At 33.9% G+C, this 19535-nt stretch overlaps 1 protein-coding gene across 1 annotated transcript; it reads right to left on the bottom strand.

Moving 5' to 3' along the window:
• Positions 1 to 18442: 18442 nt before the first annotated feature.
• Positions 18443 to 19126, bottom strand: LOC149266807 (uncharacterized). Its single transcript, XM_089409147.1, has one exon. It carries the CDS (start codon positions 19124 to 19126, stop codon positions 18443 to 18445), a length of 684 nt encoding a protein of 227 aa, XP_089265273.1.
• Between the last annotated feature and the right edge of the window lie 409 nt (positions 19127 to 19535).

Below are 19535 nucleotides of genomic sequence, written 5' to 3'. Positions count from 1 at the left end.
TTATAAATTTATTCCATTTAAATTATTATTTTATTAAAAAATTAATAATGTTTATGTATAATATAAAAATATAAATGCCCATATAAAATGATTTATTTTATCAAATAGGTTTTATTAATACTACCATAATTTAAATTTAAAATTATGCAATCATAGATTCAATGTAATTAATATTATCTTTTTTCTATCAAGATATTTAAGTATGGTCTATTTGCATGTTTATATTTATAATATAAATATAACATAACCATGTATCAAATTAAAACATAAATTAATGTAATAAAAACATAAAATTTTATCATAATTTCAATTTAAAATTATGCAATCATAGATTCAATGTAGTTAATATTATCTTTTTTTTCTATCAAGATATTTAAGCATAGTCTATTTGCATGTTTATATTTATAATACAAATATAACATAACCATGTATCAAATTAAAACATAAATTAATGTAATAAGAACATAAAATTTTAACAACCAAAAAAAATATAATTCAATTGATAGGATTGGAAGTTAATAAAAACACCACTATAGAAATATGAATAGCTTTCATATTTGAATTAGCTATTCATATTTGAATTTTAACATAATCATATGAAGGCTATACAATCTATAGCAGAAACATTAAAAACAAAATGAGAAATTTATTTCAAAAAACAATTATGACTTTATATCATAAGATTTTGGAATTTCCAAAAGAAAGTTGAAATACTTATTACATGCAAAACACTAAACAAACTAGTCAACCATATTGATGGCAAAAACAACACTAAATCACATCAAAGTTATAATGCTTTAGCCCCTTTGCCTTTCTAGCCATTCTCTTCTTAATTTTTTACTAGATTCTTTTAAAAAAAATAGTAAATAATTAATGTTTGACTTGATTTCAGTTAAATACAAGTGATTATCAAAAAAATAAATACCAAATCCAACTTTTCCACCAATTTTATTTTATGTATAAATTAAAAAATAATAATAAATAAATAAATAAAATCAATTTTAGTAATTATATAAATTATAAACTCAAATAACTTTGTGAGCTATAAAGATCAGTATAATTCACAGTATGAATACAATTCAAATAACTTTGTGAGCTGTTTCTCTCTAGCTTTTACGAAATCATCATTCACAGCCACAAAAAAAAATGAAAACCACAAATTTAAAAACAAAAAAAATTGATAATCATGAAAAATTAATGGTGATTATCAAATTTCTGCTCGAGAAGCAAGATAAATTTGAAGTTACAAACCTGAAACCAAGTAAGCTTATTTTAACAAATTTCACAATCTTTCGACGATGAAACAATGAAAAACATAATGAAATGAGACCATGGATCTAGTCACGTATTTTACGTGTGATGTGATTAATGAGCAAAAAGGAAGGTACAGACAACGACCGGCACCACCATCAAAATTTGTTGATAATTTACATGCAGCCGCCACGTTGAGATGCGTCCATCAATCAAGTGGACAATTAAGTAAAGAATAGAGAGCCCGCGAATAATTAAGATTGGTGTGCGGTTAGGAATTGAAAGCTTAGTTAGAATTTTGTGATAAATTTTTTTAAAAATTTAGTAGTAATATTGTTTGAATCATGTTTTTAATGGTGGAAATGGATTCAGTATGATTAAAATTTTGAATTTTTAATAGTGAAAATAGATTCAGCATTATCAAAAATTTATCAATCACCCAAAATTTTAAAATTTGACAACTATAATCTAGATTCACAAAAATCATTATCAAATTTTATCAAAATATTACCAATAATTTTGAAAACAAATTTTCAAACAAGCAAATAAACCCCAAAAAAAAAATTCAACATCACCCACTTTATACGTTTGAATAAATTGTTAGAAACATAGAATCAACATCACAGCATAGCATTTCAATGGGAAGCCATGATACAATCAACATCACAGCATAGCTGTGAATCAATTATTGGAGGAGGAGGAAGTTGAATTATTGGAGGCAAAAGTTGCAGCGGAGGAGCATATTCTTTGGATAGATGCTTTGCTTAATAGGACGCACCTTGACTGTATCCATGGAGAGAAGGGGGGATCACTGTATCGTTACATTTGAATTGCTGTCTCACCGACCCAAACTCAAAATCAAAAGACTAATGTGATCTGCTACTCTCTCCCACTGAATATTAAAATTTTAGAGTGAACTACACGCTTGAATTACAATAAATAAAAATCTGAGAACGATCACGGTTATTTTTTCCACTCGCCCACTCTTCCATGTGGGCATTGTGTGTTTTTATCGACTTTCATTGCAATCTGGAAAACATATCATCAAAGTATCACTTTTCAACTGGTTCACTGTTTCAAGTTTGTTATAAATATATTTAAAGAATCCAGAACCATTATGATACAAGTTTTATTTTTTATTTTTCCAGTAACACTTGCACTTAAAGCCTATGGTAATTGTTGTGCACTTAAAACTATGATAATTGTTGTTATTAACGATTATATAAAATTGTTATCAAGGTAAATCCTAGACATGATATGTTAGATAATAAACCATATCAAATAATATTAACCAGAAAAATATACCGTCATTATCAGCACAAATAAATCCCAACCATTATAAGATGATAGAATTATATACAAATCATAATTTTAATCAAACTAATTTTAATTTTAATAAAAACAACCATAAGATAATTGTATGCAAATCATCATTTTAATCAAAGTAATTTTAATTTTAATAAAAACAATCACTTTTAGGTTATTCAGATATAAATTGTATTGCTTTTCTGTTTTCAATAATAATAAATTTTATATTTATTTCATTAGAATAATTGTCAATAATTTTAACTTCTCTTTCTTTCCACCATGATGCCTTTATAAGAATCCTATTTAGAATCATAGAAATTTGAAATTTGTTTCAATCTCCGAAGTGCATATCCATGTAAGCATCCCTGCCAGCCCAACATGTCTTCATGCGTTTCTTTTCCAAGCTCGAAAATCCTTATGGTTGTTCTCAAAATTCGAAAATCCTCGAAATTGGTATCCATTACTGTTATGAACTAGATATCCACTTGAACAAGAATTATGCTTAATTTGGGTTATGAACTAGATATCCACTTGGAAGAAAAATTATGCTTAATTTATTGTTTTATTGGTTTTGGGTTAGAGGGCACATTTTAAGGAAGTGCTTATTGATAAATTGGAAAGTGAAAAGGATTTATTAACTTACATCTTGGTGTAAAGAATATGTTTTAATTGTTTAAGGGTAAAAAATTGAGGCTTTTGCTTTAATGGTTTAGAGAGGTGCAGAGATGCATACGAGGTTTTATAATTAATTAAAAATTTAATTAGTCTATAAAGTTTGAAAGATTTGAAATAGAATTAAAAAATTTATGAAAATTCAAATGAATATTTAAATTATTTATTATAGTCAAACATGTTATAAAAGCAAAAAAATAAAATGGAAACTTTATTTTGTGTTTTAATATAAAATAAGAAAATCAAAATAATATTTTCATACAAAATCATTTGACTTAAAAATAGGTACATCAATACACCGGAAGCTATCACTAAGATGAACAACAAGACCTTGATGCTTTCCTAAGTTAGATTTTATAGGTTATAAGGCTATGTTAAATAATATTGGCAATTCTACGACTACAACCATGTGTAGATAAGGTTGGCTTACTATGAAGGAGACTTTTTTTGGAAGTAATCTAGCATACTAGTACTTATTCATTTTATAATTATCCAATGTTCACATCAAGCTTTGGGAAAGGGATGATAAATTGATGTGGGCATTCAATAATTTGGATGATTAATACATTATGAAATTAAGATATAATACCATGTATGAAGATGATGTTGAAAAATTTGGAAGTGAAAGTAATAATGAAAAGCATACTTTTCTTTTAGCTTGTTGTAAAGAACCATGTGCTTAATGAAAAACATATGTTTCTTCTTGTTGTAAATAACCATGTGCTTACATGAGACAAGCTCCAAAGAAGAAATATAGAAGGGACATGGCTCTATTATTTATGTTATAATGAGGATGAAACTAACCTCTACTGCTTTTTGGAATGTGCTTTCTCCAAATAGGCATCACAACATCTTGAGGCTTAATTGGGTTTGCCAAATCTATGAGATAAACACATTGTTAAAGAATGCTACATATTTTTATTTGTTTCAAACAATCTCATGAAATACAAATCTCGCCTCATCTTTGTCACATGGGGCTTTTGAATACCCCACAAATGAAGGCTACAAAGACAAGTATTTTCCTTCAATCAAGGTCTTGCTACAGGTTTTGGCTCTTCTCACTTCATTCAAAACTACACTAAGCAAAACCCAACTCACTTGATTAGTGAAATCAATATAAAAGTGTAATATGCAGTATGCAGAGTTTCTGCTTAGTACCTACTTCTTATGTAAAATGTAATTGATAGCTAATTTAGATTAATGTAAATCTTTATAGAGTTAAAAACTTCCAAAATCATGTACATATAAAGTATGCTACATAGTACTCATAAACCCCAAAAATATGCTACAGAGTACTCAAAAACCCCAATTTCAAATAGCCTTACATATAATATCATATTTATATCTCTTAAAATTAAATTATTATTATTATGTAAAAAATTGTATTAAAACCTTAAAAATATATAAATTTTGAAATCTAACATCAATATTTTTCATATAAAAATTAAATAAATTAAACATTGTGTAAATAAATTAACTGTAAATAAACTATACTTAAAAAGAAATCTAAATAATTTATGCAAATAAATTAATTTAAATGAATAATGTAACTAAAAAATATGTTGTTATTTATTTTATATTAAATTTATTATCAAAATATTAATTAAAAAATTAAAAATAATATAATATAATATATGATGATTATATTTATTGTCTTATATATTTTTATTAGTAAAAATATATAATAAAAATACATATTTAAAAAATAAAGTGTAAAAATAAATTACTAACTATAAATATTTAAATTTGATAGATGTGTTTTTATTAAATGTTATGACAGTGAGTTGCATATAAAAAAATATTTTCAAAATAATTAATTTCTTTATCAAATCTATTTAAAAATTTTAAAATTAATTAGAATCAAACATTTTTTACTAAAAGCAAACAATATATAACCTGCTTTATAGTGTGGATTTTTTTTTATAGAACATATTAGGGTGGTCTATTATATGGGGAGTGGACTTTATTATTTATACTCGATAAACAATGCTTTCCGACAAAACCAATTTGGGAATTGATACAAATAACAAATAATAAAGGTGGTGGATTATGTGAACTCTTTGCATTGCTTAAATATGCAAATGACGGGAATATCTCATAGCTCAGGTGTTGGACAACTCATAACTAGTAATCCTCTTGATCAGAAATAGGATACAGGTTTGTAATTTGGGTATTATTCAATTCACACAATAACTAAAAACCCCTCTCCTACACACATATGTTTTCCATGAGATAAAGATATAAGTGAATTTTATATCTAAAGAAGTTGTACTACTCCCCCATAAATCTTACTCCCGGAAGAAAGCAACAATGGTTAAGTAGTGGTTCATATAAGTCTTAGTTTTTGTTTATATTGTCAATCTCTTAATTCTTGTATGACATCATCCTCGGCTGGTATTTGAATATTTTCAAAGGTTCCTTCTTCGTATAACTCAAGAATTATCATAAAGGTTTTATGTAGTTTCTCCAATAGTGTTTGATTTTTTACAATGAAAAACTTAATGTGAATCATAAGTGTACTTAGCCTCTAAATCATAAGTATACTTAGCTTCTTAGAATGTAACTTTGGTTTTATTTTCAAATAAAATTAGTATAATCATATTAATATTTTTAATATGGTTGAAATAATTTTAAGGTTTTATAAATATAACAAAAAAAATTATTGTAAAAAAAAATTAATGTAACACGAAAAATGTTTTATTAATGTACACATTTACCTGCTTAATTATGTATAAAAAAGTTATGGATCAATTTTAACTTGAGAAAAAAAAGGAATTACACATCTTATTGTGAAATGGACCATTTTGCTAAATAAAATTTGTTTATATATTAATTTCTCTATTTAATTAGAATATGAACTTATTAGAATTGGAATAATCTCAAATCCTTAGGAAATTGGTGGGCGAGAGTCATCTGGCACGAATCTAATTTAATTTGAGAAAAAAAATTACACATCTTATTGTAAAATGAACCATTTCTCTAAATAAAATTTGCTTATATATTAATTTCCCCATCTAATTAGAATATGAACTTATTAGAATTGAAATAATCTCAAATCCCTAGGAAATTGGTGGGCAGGGAGCCACTTGGCACGAATCTAATTTTTTAAATTTATTAAAAGTCAATACAACCTAACATACTATGTAATAGACTACAACCATTGATAAACATTAAGACTAAGCATGTGTTGAGTATATTCCCTTAAGAAACAATCTAGGCCACCAATTAAAAAAATAAAATAAAAAATCAACAGATCTTCATCCACCTCAAGTTGAAATAAGAATCCTTCAGCAAATATGATTTTTTTCCTCAACAAAAATCTAAATATATCTATTAATCTTGATTTTTTTATAATGTCCCAAGTAGTGAAAGGCACTTTTAGCATTGTGAAGGAGATATATAATTTCTATGTTGAATATAGAATTGATGAGTGGTATTTAAAAAAGTATTAATACGTATGTGAGTGTTAGTAAAATAATGTTTTCTATGTTTGGGAATGAGGGGGAGGTGCAATTCATTCAATGTTTGATCATATAGATAGCCATTAGTATCCAATTAACATGTGGCATTAAAAATAGAATTAATCATAGATAGAATATATATCAGTCTTAAATAAAATATTTTAATATCATATATATATAGAGAGAGAGAGAGAATTTATCCATCCTAGTAGAGAGATATGTAATTTCTTGCATGCTCAACATGTGGGATTGAGGAAATAAATCAATGTCAACCATAAATAAAATATTTTGGATTTCCACTTAAAAATAATAATTTCATGTAAACTTTGTATAAAGAGAGATTTCTTATTCCACATAATAGATCAATCTTAATTGCAATTCATCATACATCAAGAGAGATCAAGTCCCCCATGGTTAGTTTTTTTGCATAAAGAGAGATCAAGTCCCTTTAATTATTTTTTTTAATTGAAAAAACAAAAAAAATTGCGTGATGTATTTTCATACAAATTTGTAAAATTTAGCATTTATAACCATTGAAATTTAAAAATGCAAAGTTTTTTACTTATTTATTGATATTAAACATTTTTTGTTGGCGCTCTTACATTACTTTATATAAGTGATAGTCCTTTTGGGTTGAGAGGCCTACAACCTAATATGGGGGCATGGGGGAGACATGTAAGTGTAACGTGAGAAAGTAAGAAAGTATGTATACCATTTTTATCATATTTCTGAATGGGTTAAAACTAGATTATTCTTAATTTAATAATTAGGCCGATTTATTTTATATAAGTGATATAAGTGATAGTCTTTTTGGGTTGAGAGGCCTCCAGCCTAATATGGGGGCATGGGGAGACGTGTAAGTGTAATGTGAGAAAGTAAGAAAGTATGTATATCATTTTTATCATATTTCTGAATGGGTTAAAACTAGATTATTCTTAATTTAATAATTAGGCCGATAGGCTTTCTTTTGAATCAATTCGACCGTCTACACTTTTAACGTACGCCTGACATCTGTGCACAGATTTTTAGGACCACCCTTCTACTCTCCACTGACATCTGTGCACATTTTCTTGATATTCATCATGGTCTTCCTCCTTAAGTTACTCATCATGACCTTAACATGGCCTTCATCCTTTAGTTACAAGTGGAACATGGCCTTCATTTCTGTTATGGGCGGAGGGTTGTTATGGGCAGAGAGCTCTAGAACCCTCGTCTTCATTGTTACAGATAAATGCTATTTTGATAGTCTATGTTGTTACAGGTAAGCACTATGCTGATATCTCCTTCACTATCAGGAGATATGTTAATCTATTTTGTATAGATTTATGGTGAAAAATCCTTTTGGACTGATGCTCGTTCTTAGAGATGGGAAACATGGATCCAAGACTCTGATAAAATTGCAGAATATTTAGACAAGCACTATGCCGAGAATACCCTAAAAACCCTATGGAATTCAGGGTGGTTGGGAGTAAAATCTTTCCCATATTTACAAATTGGCTCCAAAGCAAGGATCTCGGTAGCTCCTGTAGAGATGAATTTGTGGGGAGCTCGTAGGGTTTGATCGCCAGTTGTAGAACCATGTGAGTCTGGTTTCCTTTACTCTGTTCAATGCTTAGTTGTTCATTCATTATTAATATATATTTTATATTTTTTTGTAATGTTTACTTTTTATTTAATTAGAATAATCTAATTCGACGAATGAGACCCCTACCTTGCCCCTCGCAGCAGCAATTTGACTACTTTGTATTCAAACTCGTCTACTTTGTTTTCGGAACCCTGTAACCTGCAATTATTTGATTATATTACTTTGTCTTTGGATTCGAACCCTATAACCTGCAATTTATTTATTTGATCCTAGATTCGAACCATGTAACCCGCATTTTATTTATTTGATTCCAGATTCGAACCCTAATGTTAATGCAAGTCAGTAATAATGAAGCGTTATGTTTGGAAGAATGATTTCATAAAGATGAGCTATTATTAGGAAATTAGGAGGTGAAAGCAGAGTAAATTTTACTAGTTCAAATCAAGAGGAATCTTTGAAAAACTGTTAATAAATATTTTTTCTGTACAATGTGATTTGTGAGCAAGTTTTAATATCAACTTAAAATTAACTAAATTTGTTGCATTTCCTTCTAAATGGTTTACTAATTCTGATATCTTGTATGTCACATGGGATTATAATTGTTTTGACTACACACAAATAAATAGACGGACATTGCAATACAAGCACCTGCAAATTGTTGTAAGTTCTTGTGACTTCCTTGTGCCGGAGGAGAGCCGGCCTAAAGTGAGAAGAAAAATCGCTGTGGTTACAGTGGACAACCTTACTAAGTGCCTCTAGGGTTGCACTTGGTAGTGCCTTATTCAGTGTCAGTTTAAGCAGCAACCAGTCTATGAGAGGCCACGGACGAACCAAGCGAGGAACCAGGGTTACCATTTGGATCTGCTAAGGCCGAGGAGGTCAGGGTAGTTGTTCAAACACTGGATGCCATCCTTATGGTCAAGGATTTTAACATCCAACTTTTCCTTTAAAATCCGTTTTGAGGTCGAGGAAATTTTCCATGATGATATTTACAAGCACATTTATGAGGACTAAGAGATGTTCTCCTGCATTATGTTTTTAAAATTTTTTGACAATACAATGTTGTTTGATACTGATAAGTATCAAAATTGATTCTTTGATTTTCGTATTCAAAATGTTTGTTATTGAGGATAGTACTTTTCTCATGTTCCTGAGTACTGCATTCTTCTTTATTCTTTACTTCACACATTTTCATGGATTATTTTTCTCAATTCAGTTGTTTTTAATCTCTTCTTCATTGGTATTTTCATTTTCGTGAAACATCTTTTCTGAAGGAAATGCCCTAGAGAGTATATGTATCTCAATCCAATTGTTTTTTTATCACCTTTACATTGGTATTTTTATATGCTTAGTTCTCTTTTTTGCGGGAAATGCCCCAAAGGAAAATTAGTGGTTGAACTAAGTTGCTCATTTTTTACCACAGTTAGATGTCTGCAATTGTTTTTTTATCACCTCTACATTGGTATTTTATATGCCTGGTTTTTTTTTCGGGAAATTCCCCAAAGGGAAATTAGTGGTTGAACTAAGTTGCTCATTTTTTACTACAGTTAGATGTCTGCAATAATGGTATTTTTATATGCCTCGTTATCTTTTCTGCAGGAAATGTCCCAGAGGGAAATTAGCGGATGAACTAAGTTGTTCATTTCCTACCACAATTAGATGTCTGCAATAGTTATGATCTGTAAAATGGAAACAATCTTTCCTACAAAATATGTGGTGTTTGTGAACATTTTTATGAAGTTACCCTGTTCTCCATTTAGACTGTCTTTTCTGTTTTGCAGCATCTGTTGGAATATAATAATTGAGCAGACCTGGGCCATGAAGAGCGGGAATTGTTGATTGAATATTTGGTAAAATTTTGCTTCTGCTCACCCCCTATTTTTTTTTGTTTATGTAGATATTTCATATAGGACATGTAGCTTCTCTTATTCTACATATGTTTCAAGCAATTTATTTACTTAATTAGATTTTTGTGCAAAGGAGAGAGGTTACTTCCTTATGGCAGATAGATGAATTGAGACGTCGTAAGCCCACACCTATGGATGAAGCCCGACCTGGTGAGCATCAAGGAGACTGTCAGATAGTTTGTTCTTTCATGAATATTAATTGACTTACCTTTCTGCAGGTTTGCACATTGTGGAACAGTCTCTTTGAAAGTTGTGCCTCATTATCTACGTAGAGTTAGTCCTGCCTTAAAAAACGTTGATTTCTTTGGTATTGAACAAATTAGATTGATTCTTCAGATGGAAGCTATCATATTTAATTTGCATGCTGTGTAAATTATTGAGAGATTGTTGATGCTTTTTTGCTTTTGTGTGTTCTTATATTTTTGGGTGAGGCTATGTTTTCGTTTCGAGGGACTTTAGCTCCATTTTGTTAGCATTCTTGGCTGCAAGTCTTATCTACATCCTTGGTGTGGGTAGTTTGTATGTTTCGACGTGACACGTCAGTCCTTGGATTTTCCTATAGTTCTCTAAACTCATTCCATTTTGAACTATTTCAAAATATGATATTCTTGCATTAAATGTATTTCTTTTCACTTACTTATTTCCGTTACATACATCAATGTATTTTTTAACAAAAATCATGTTTGGCATATACATTTTCTCAACCTCTTACAATTGTCTGGTTTATGTGAGTTTTTAAGTTATCTCATTTATTTATACTTTACAGTAAGGTACTAATATTTCCATCTCATTCATGATCTGAAACAAATTCTTTCCATGTTAACAAAGCTTGGTCAACATAAATATGAAACAAATGAATTATGGCCATGAATTCAAATATGAATCTGTTTTCCGGAGGTTATCTTGTTTACTAATGAAAATCCCAAAAAAAAATTTGTAAAAAGAGTTGTCCAAGTTAATAATTCCTGGTGAGCTCATTTGAGTTATTGACTTAACAAAAATAGTAAATAGCTCGCCTTGTTAGTAAATAGCTTGCCTTGTTAACAAATCTAGCTCAAATATGGATCTATTTTAAGTAGGTTATCTTGCTTTGTAATGAAACTGCCAAAAATTGTACATGCAGTGTCAAAGTTTGCATCAATAGCTTTAGTGGATGTTGATGCAGAGGAAATCCAAGTTTATCTCAAGTACGATTCAGAGGAAATCCAAATTTATCTCAAGTAATTCTTTAATGCGCATCATACCAACTATGATCTTCTTTCTTTAATCCGCATCATATGAAGATGGACTCAGGGTCCTGCATGTAATGCTGATGTGGTTGGAATATTATATAAGTTTTTGGAAAGCTCATTCAATTTGAAAGGCATGTGTAATTTAGCTACCAGAGTTGCAACAATAATAGTTGTAAGTCAACAAGGCACAAGGCTTACAAAAGAAGGTGGCACCAAGATTTTCGAAAATCTTTTCACATTATTTGCTTTTCAATAACCATATTATAGATAGGTGTACAAATAAATATTCAATCAAATCATATTTCAAAGTATTTGAAAAGGCCAATTATACTAAATTTTCATAAAAAGACCATTGGTTGCAATGGGATGTATTTGCTGAAAGGACATAATAGCTCATTACTTAATAATAATAATAATAAAATTGAAAGGACATAATACCTTATTACTTAATAATAATAAGATAATAAAATTTTCAAGTGATTAATTCAATGATTCAAACTAAATCTAATCAATAAATTTCCCAAAATAAAAGAAATCTTTAATCAGAATTATACAAATTATTTTTTTTTTGTAAGCTAAGGCGATACTCTATTTTCCATTACTGTAAATAAAAGATATTACAAAGTTGGACAGGTCTCAACCCGCCCTTAAGGGAAACCAGGTTGCTTAACCATCTAAAGTTTTTCAAAGCCATCCAAAAAAAGTAGATTATCAACCTATCTATCCATGCTAAATATGCATCGATTCTTACTATATGTAAATTGTTTTCTTTCTGATTCAGTATCATCTATATTTCCAAAAAAAAAAAAAAAAAAAAAACAGTACATAGAAAAACCTCCTAGCAGCAGCTGCATCTTCTACTGATTTGGTGCATCTGTCTTTGGTTCTTTCTCGACCTTGACGCCCATTCCACCCGCTTGAAGCATCTGCAGGATATCATCCATCTTTCTGTCTTGCATGAGGAGAGTCACTTGAATATTTTTCAATTCCCTTTTCATAGTTGGGATTCCCTGAACCAGTTCAGCCATTTCTAGAGCCACCTATTCCATAGCTTTAGCCAGCAAACGCTTCATTCCCCAATATACATGTAAAGATTGTTTATACAAGGACATTCGTCCTCTCGTATGTCCAGGATCAGGGAGGAATTACTCCCAATCCTCCATCTCAGGATCAGAAATCTCCTGCATAGCTTCTTCCTCCAAATGCTCTATAATCCTTCTGATATTGGGATTAGTATCATGGGCATATGCTTCTTCTGCTTCCTGTAATCTCCTCCTCATGTCTTTCTTACCCCTCTTTCTTCTTCTTACCTCAGTATTTGCTCCCTCCTCAAATTCCGAACGGACATTCCTATTCCATCGGCTGCCTCGTCCTCCGGTACTCCCTCGCCCTCTTTGGTTAGTTCTTCCTCGCGCTCCTCTACCCCGTCCACGTCTCTCCACCTCCACTTCCTCATCGTTTACCTGATCCTCGTTCTCCTCCGCTCGGTCCCCCGCTTCCATCTCGTGTACCTTCCCCATACCCACTTTCCCTTTCACTGTTCGCTGAGGCTCCTCATCTGTAATATAGTTTCGAATGTCAAACTCTTCGTCCGAGTCATCCTGGATAGTAAAATATATCTTCTGCATAACTTCCTCGACCGTGCTCTTTCCTTTTTCCGCAGGATTTGCTCCCTTACTCCTCGTCCACCTTCCTGCTCCCCTGTCCTGGTGCTCCGCCATCTTACAGTCCTTCTTCTGTTGTAATTTCTCTCTACACTGCCTCGCTCTTCTTTGCTGCTCTTCTGAATTCGCGTATGGCTTTGGTCGATTACATGCAGTCCCTATACTATCACTATGCTGCCACCTTGTCGTCTTGAAACTTCGCTGCAATCTGGCATTATCATAAATACCCATTACATATACTCTTCCATGATGGGAAAGTAGTACTGACTCGCTGGCGCCACCACCGCTTCTCCTCGGTACCTTACCCGATTTCCTTCTTGGGATGCTCAATCTTCCCGTGGATTGAGTACTGCCATCCTTCATGACTTTAATCCCAACAGCTTGAACCTGCAAACGCTTTGATCGAGCATTGAATACTCTGTCCTTCCCTCTCCTTGCCATAATCCGGAGGCTCCTAATTATTCCTTCCCTGTGCGATCGCGTCATCATGATCCTGACTTAATATAGTTTTTAACCCGCCCCACCTTGGATCATCCTGTAATGATATCTAGTTGCAATCGACTCTTCTGTTCGATCCTCCACAACCCCAATTAGCCAATAGATCAGCTGCACGGTTACCATTTCGCAGTACATGTGTAATTGTTGTGTACTCGATCCTACTCAGCAGTTGCTCAATATCCTGTAGGATCCCTGTTGTCCGCCAACTCTTCGACACATGCTCCCATCTCTTCCCATCCCTTAATTTCTTCAACATATCAATCGTGATTTGTGAGTCGCCTTCGATTTCTAGATTCATATAACCGTTCCGAACTGCTATCCAGAGTCCGTGGTGAACAGCCCATAGTTCCGCTTCGTTTTTCGTCATTTCCCCTCCTCCTTCAGCATAAACCCACCGCGTGTTTCCGGTACTATCTCTGAAGATACCCCCCAAACCTACTTGTCCCGGGTTGCCCTTTGAGGCCCCGTCGAAGTTTAATTTAACCCGTCGCTCACCAGGCAACCTATAACAATTGGGGCTCGGCATTCCATTTCTAATCTTCCTCTCCGTATCAGGATAAATCATCTGAAATTCCAAGTTTAATTTGGAGACGATCCTCTGTTCCTCCGCATTCAATCTCCAATCCTCTTCCTCCCATACTTCTGATAAAATCGTCTCTTTAATCGATCTACAGATTTCATCCCAAATTCTCGACTCTTGCCAACTAATATCCCTAAAGATTCGTCGATTTCGCTCTTTCCAAATCGCCCATACTACAAAACCAATCGCTAGATTCCATATTCTCCTGACAACTTTGCTTTGGAAATTCCCTTTTCCCCACTGAAACAGAGTATTCCTGATGCTAGCGGGATCCCTCTGTGTCATACCAAAGAGCACTCTAATTTCTTCCCATATGCTTTTAGTATATATACAGTTATTCAATAGATGCTCCTGAGTTTCGAATTCCTTGGTACAGAGACTACATCTTGATGGCCCAATCATTCCCCTTTTCTGCATATTATCCCAGGTTAGGATCCTTCCTCTGCATACCAACCATACAAAGCATGTTACTTTTGGCCACCATTTGCCTTCCCAAATCTTTTTCCATCCCATTGGTTCCTCCTCTCTTTCCTCCTTCGTTACCCAATAATAGGCTTCTTTTACTATGAACAGACCCACCATCGCTTTACCCCATCTAAGGATATCCTTACCTTCTCGAACCTTGATTTTCCTTGATGCTATTTCTCTGTCATACATTTGCCCAGCCTCCTGACCTATGGTGTCAACCCATTCATCCGGTCTTTTCCAAGCTCGCCATATATCATTTAATTCAGCTCTTTTCCAATAATCTCTTACATATTTCATTCTCGCTCTGTGCGATGTTTCTTTAACTTCATGAAGAGTTTGTATCCTATCCAAAATACCCCGTTGCTGCCAACTTTCCTCCCAAAATCTTGCTGAGTTTCCTTCACGAATTTCCCAGAAGGCAAAGTTCCTAACTATATCCCTATTTCTACTTGCAAAATCCCAAATCTGTGAACCTCTTGGTGTTTCCTCTATTCTTAATCGTCCTTCAGTAGTATCGGGCATGCCATATTTTTGGGACCGTATCCTTTTCCATACATCAGTTCCTCCCTGGACCCATCTCCACCATAATTTCGCCCCTAGAATCTTGTTTACAATTTCAGGGTCTCTTACTCCCAGGCCTCCTTCCTCTTTCCTCATAATTACATTCTTCCATGAAACCAGAGTCCATTTCTTCTGCTGCTTGGGACCGCCCCATAAAAATTTTCCAAGGATTTCTTGCATTTTGGCAAAAACCCCTTTGGGAGCAGCCATAATAGACAAATGGTATATGGGGATAGATAATAGGACCGATTTTAATAAGACAATTCTACTTGCTATATTCAACAATCTGAATGACCAACTGTCTAATCTTTTCCTGATTCGTTCCAACAGACTTTGCCAGTTTTTAATCCGATTAGGATTTATATCCAATTGTATACCCAAATACTTCGTGGGTAACTCCCCCTTTCTAAAACCTAGAACTCTGGTTAAATGAGTTTTGATAGATTCATGCGAATTAAATATGAAGGTACAAGATTTATCATTATTAATCTCCATACCTGAAGCGCTCTTGAAGACTTCTAAGATCCTCTTGAAATTCCTCACCTCCTTAAGCGACGCTTCTCCAAATAACATCAAATCATCAACAAACTGTTGATGTGTGATAGTCAAATTATTCCCCCACAGCCTTATGCCTCTGATTCGCCTTTCGCTAACTTCCTTTTTTATTTTCCTACTTAATCCTTCCATAGCCAAGATGAACAAAAACGGAGAAATTGGGTCCCCCTGCCTAATTCCCCTGCTGGCGTTAAATGGGGCTGTAGGAATACCATTAACCAAAATTTAAAAATTTGGAGTAGAGATCATACTAATAATCCATGCTATCCACCTTCTCTCAAAACCGTAAGCTTCCAAAACCGCTCTGAGATAGTCCCAATTCAATCTGTCATAGGCCTTGGATAAATCCAACTTCATCAGCATCCCTTTTTGTTTCTTCGTCTTTAGGGAATGTATCACCTCCTGAGATACTACTATCCCATCAAGGATCTGCCGCCCCTCCACAAACCCAGTCTGTTCAGGCGCAATTAGGTTAGGTAAGAGAGGTTTCAACCTTTTCGCTATCAAAGTGGAAATTATCTTATAGATGATGTTACACAGGGCTATGGGTCTAAAACCCTGTGGTTCCTCCGAGTTATTAATTTTAGGAATCAAGGTCAGAAAAGTCGAATTTATTCCAGGCCATATTCGCTGTCTCATTCGGGATTCTTCTACGGCCTCTAATATATCTTTTCCCATAAAATTCCAACTAGCCTGGAAGAATTCCACCGTATACCCATCTGGACCAGGAGCCTTATTCTTACTCATATTCATTACAACTTCTCCTAATTCTTCCAGTGTCACTGCCCTCATTAATGCCATATTCTGCTCCACAGTTACTAATCTTGGTATCTCACTACAAATATTATTTATAGCTTCTCCTCTATCCCTTTGGTTTTCTGTCAAAATTCCCTTAAAGTAATCAACTAGAGTCTTTTCGATCTCTTCCTGTTCTATTACTCTGTCTCCTTCAGCATTTTTAATTGAAAAGATTCTATTTCTTTGCCTATCTTGAATCATAGCTTGATGAAAGAATTTTGTATTCTGTTCTCCTTCCCTTAACCATCTGATCCTTGATTTTTGTCGCCACAAAATCTCCTCTTGCTTTCTTCGCTCTTCCAACTGACTTATTATTCTGCCTTCCTCCCTACTCGATTCGTCATCCCTTCCTTCCAGAATGATCTTTTGCTGTATGTCCTCCATTTCTTTTTCTAATTTCTGCTTTGCTTCCATAATATTCCCGAATTCTTTCTTATTCCATTCTTTTATTCTTTTTTTAATTTCCTTGAGCTTCAATTGTAGAGTATGCATTTTCCCCTTACCCTTGATTGTGCTCTGATTCCACCAATCCTCCACGTTCCTGATGAATTGTGGGTCTCTAAGCCAGAACGATTCAAATCGGAAAGGCTTCTTCCCCTTAATCTTCTTAATATCAATATCTAAACGTATTGGCCAATGATCTGAACCCAGACTAGGCAAAATTTTAGCTTCAATAAACACATCTCGATTCAAAATTTCCTCTGACAGCAAGAATCTATCCAATCTAGAAGCGATTTGATGCTGTCCTCCTCTTCGATTGTTCCAGGTATGGACGCCATTATCTTTATTAATATCGACTAACCTCAGGTCCCTAATCATATCATTGAACTCCTCCATATTCTAGTCCTCTCTCCTTATTCCCCCTCTCTTCTCTCGTAGATCTCTTATCATATTGAAATCCCCTCCAATTATCCATGGGATATTCGGAATTAAGCTTCTCATAGTATGGATATTCTTTAAGAAATCATGCCTTTCCCTATGATTGTGAGGTCCGTATACGCCTGTGATAAGAATGCTTTCCCCCATTCCCACTAATCTAAACAGCCCTGAAAGTATTCTAGGCAAACTATACCAGTATTCAAAAATTACCTCTTCCGGGTTCCACAAAATGGCTACGCCTCCTGCTGTTGCATCTGCATCCAACGCCATAACCTCATATCCAATTTTCAATTGTTTAATAATACCTGCCAGTTGCTGGCTTTCCATTTTCGTTTCCTGAATGATCATAATGCTTGGTCTATCTTTCTTAACTCTTTCTTTCAAATATCCATGTTTCCCTTTACTATTTAATCCCCTGATATTCCAACTTGTAACAATCATTTAAAACTTTTTAGAAGTTTGTTGAAATACCTCTGATAGAGGTATCACCCTTCCTGAATTTACTAAAGTCTCACCCACTGCTTGGATTGATTCATTCAAAGTTCTTCTCCCTTTTTTCCGTCCACTTTTTCCTGGTCCTTCCCCTTCCGAACATTGGGACTCCTGGTTTCCTGCTTGATCAATCCTATTTTCTATCAATCCTCCTTTCTTCTCTTTATATCTTTGAAAGGTTTCTTTATACAACTGTTTCTCTTTCTCCGGGATGAATCTTTCATCTAATTTTTTCCATTCATTAAGTAATTTTTTCATTATCTTTTCTTCATCTGCACCCACTTCCTTGATATTCTCCATAACTATCATTGATTGTTCTTCTACATTCTCCTTTCTCTCACCCATTTCTCCTTCCGTTTCTCTACTTGGACTCATGCTTTTCCGTTTTCCATCCTTAATGATTTCCATTGGAGTTATCTCAGTAACCTTCTTAACCTGTTTTTCCCCCTCCATCTCCTCTTCGTTCTCTTGAAGGATATTGAACTTGTTGCAACTCTCAATTGGTGAAGTGGTCGCCTTGAATTGGGGTTTTTATGTTCCCGGAGCTTGCTTCCTTTTCCCCTGTACCTCTCTAAATTCATTTTCCTCCCCTTCCAAGCCCTCTGCTCGCCTTGTTTCCTCCCTGCTGTCCTTTTCTGCCGCTACTGATCGATTTTGTGGGCATTCCTTGGCAAGGTGTCTGTATACATGGCATCTTCGACACCTGAACGGTATATGTTCGTAATCTATGGGCTGCTGCCATAGTTCATCCTGATATTCTAGCTCAATTGATTCCGGTAAAGGGTCTGCTATATTCATATATACACAAATTCTAGCATATGAATTATATTTTCCTCTTTTCGTCGATTCTGCAACCTTGACAAAAGTACCAATCGAATTTCCGATTCCTTCCAATATTTCAGGATCCCAGAATTCATCCGGTAACCCAAATAATCTGACCCATATCGGGGCTGCCATAATTTTCTCCTCATCAGGGTTGTATCTATCTTCCCAATATCGTATGAACAAACCCGCATTATTCATGAAGTGTGGTCCCTCCTCAAAAACCCTTTCCTTATCTACAAGGTTGGCGAAGATGACTGTAAAGAAGCCCTTAGCCCCCAATTTGAGATCTATATGCCCTTTTGGTCTCCATCGCTGCTGAATCCATCTCGTGAGGTCCCTTTCAGATGGCCAGTATCCTATGAATTTGCAGATTAAAGCGTGATCTCTCATATAGCAGCGGTAATTCTCTAATTTGTTATTTGGAATCACATACCTCGGTTTTTTCTATGCCCTAGGGAGGCATCTGTTTACCATTCTAGCTTGCCATTTATTCCCCAAGACTGGAGATTCCCTGCTCAGTTCCGATCTTCCCCTTTTCCCTCCTTCGGTCCCTGCGTTACCTAACATAACAGTTCTGTAGGAGGGGATCTCTCCCCCCCCTGGCTTTCTTCCATTGGTTCTCTCAGGCCGTCCCTATCTACTATTTTGCTTCAAACTGTACTTAAAGTTTCAATTATACCTGGTCGTTACCTATAGCAACGCTCACCTGCCGTACTCCGTCTACGCTTTCACCGTTTTACCTGCACCTCAGAAACCCTACCGTCGACCTAGGTTCGAGTTCACTCCAGTCAGTTCTCAT

The sequence above is a fragment of the Pinus tabuliformis genome, chromosome 6, assembly GCF_031772625.1.
Source record: "Pinus tabuliformis cultivar Carrire ecotype Pingquan chromosome 6, CPIR1, whole genome shotgun sequence".
In the NCBI taxonomy this organism is placed as follows: domain Eukaryota; kingdom Viridiplantae; phylum Streptophyta; class Pinopsida; order Pinales; family Pinaceae; genus Pinus; species Pinus tabuliformis.
Note: the sequence above shows the minus strand (reverse complement) of the source record. Positions and strands in the feature narration are given on the sequence as shown.

Coding starts and splice junctions, on each gene's coding strand:
- LOC149266807 (XM_089409147.1), bottom strand. CDS start 19,126: ATGAGAGATCACGCTTTAATCTGCAAATTCATAGGATACTGGCCATCT.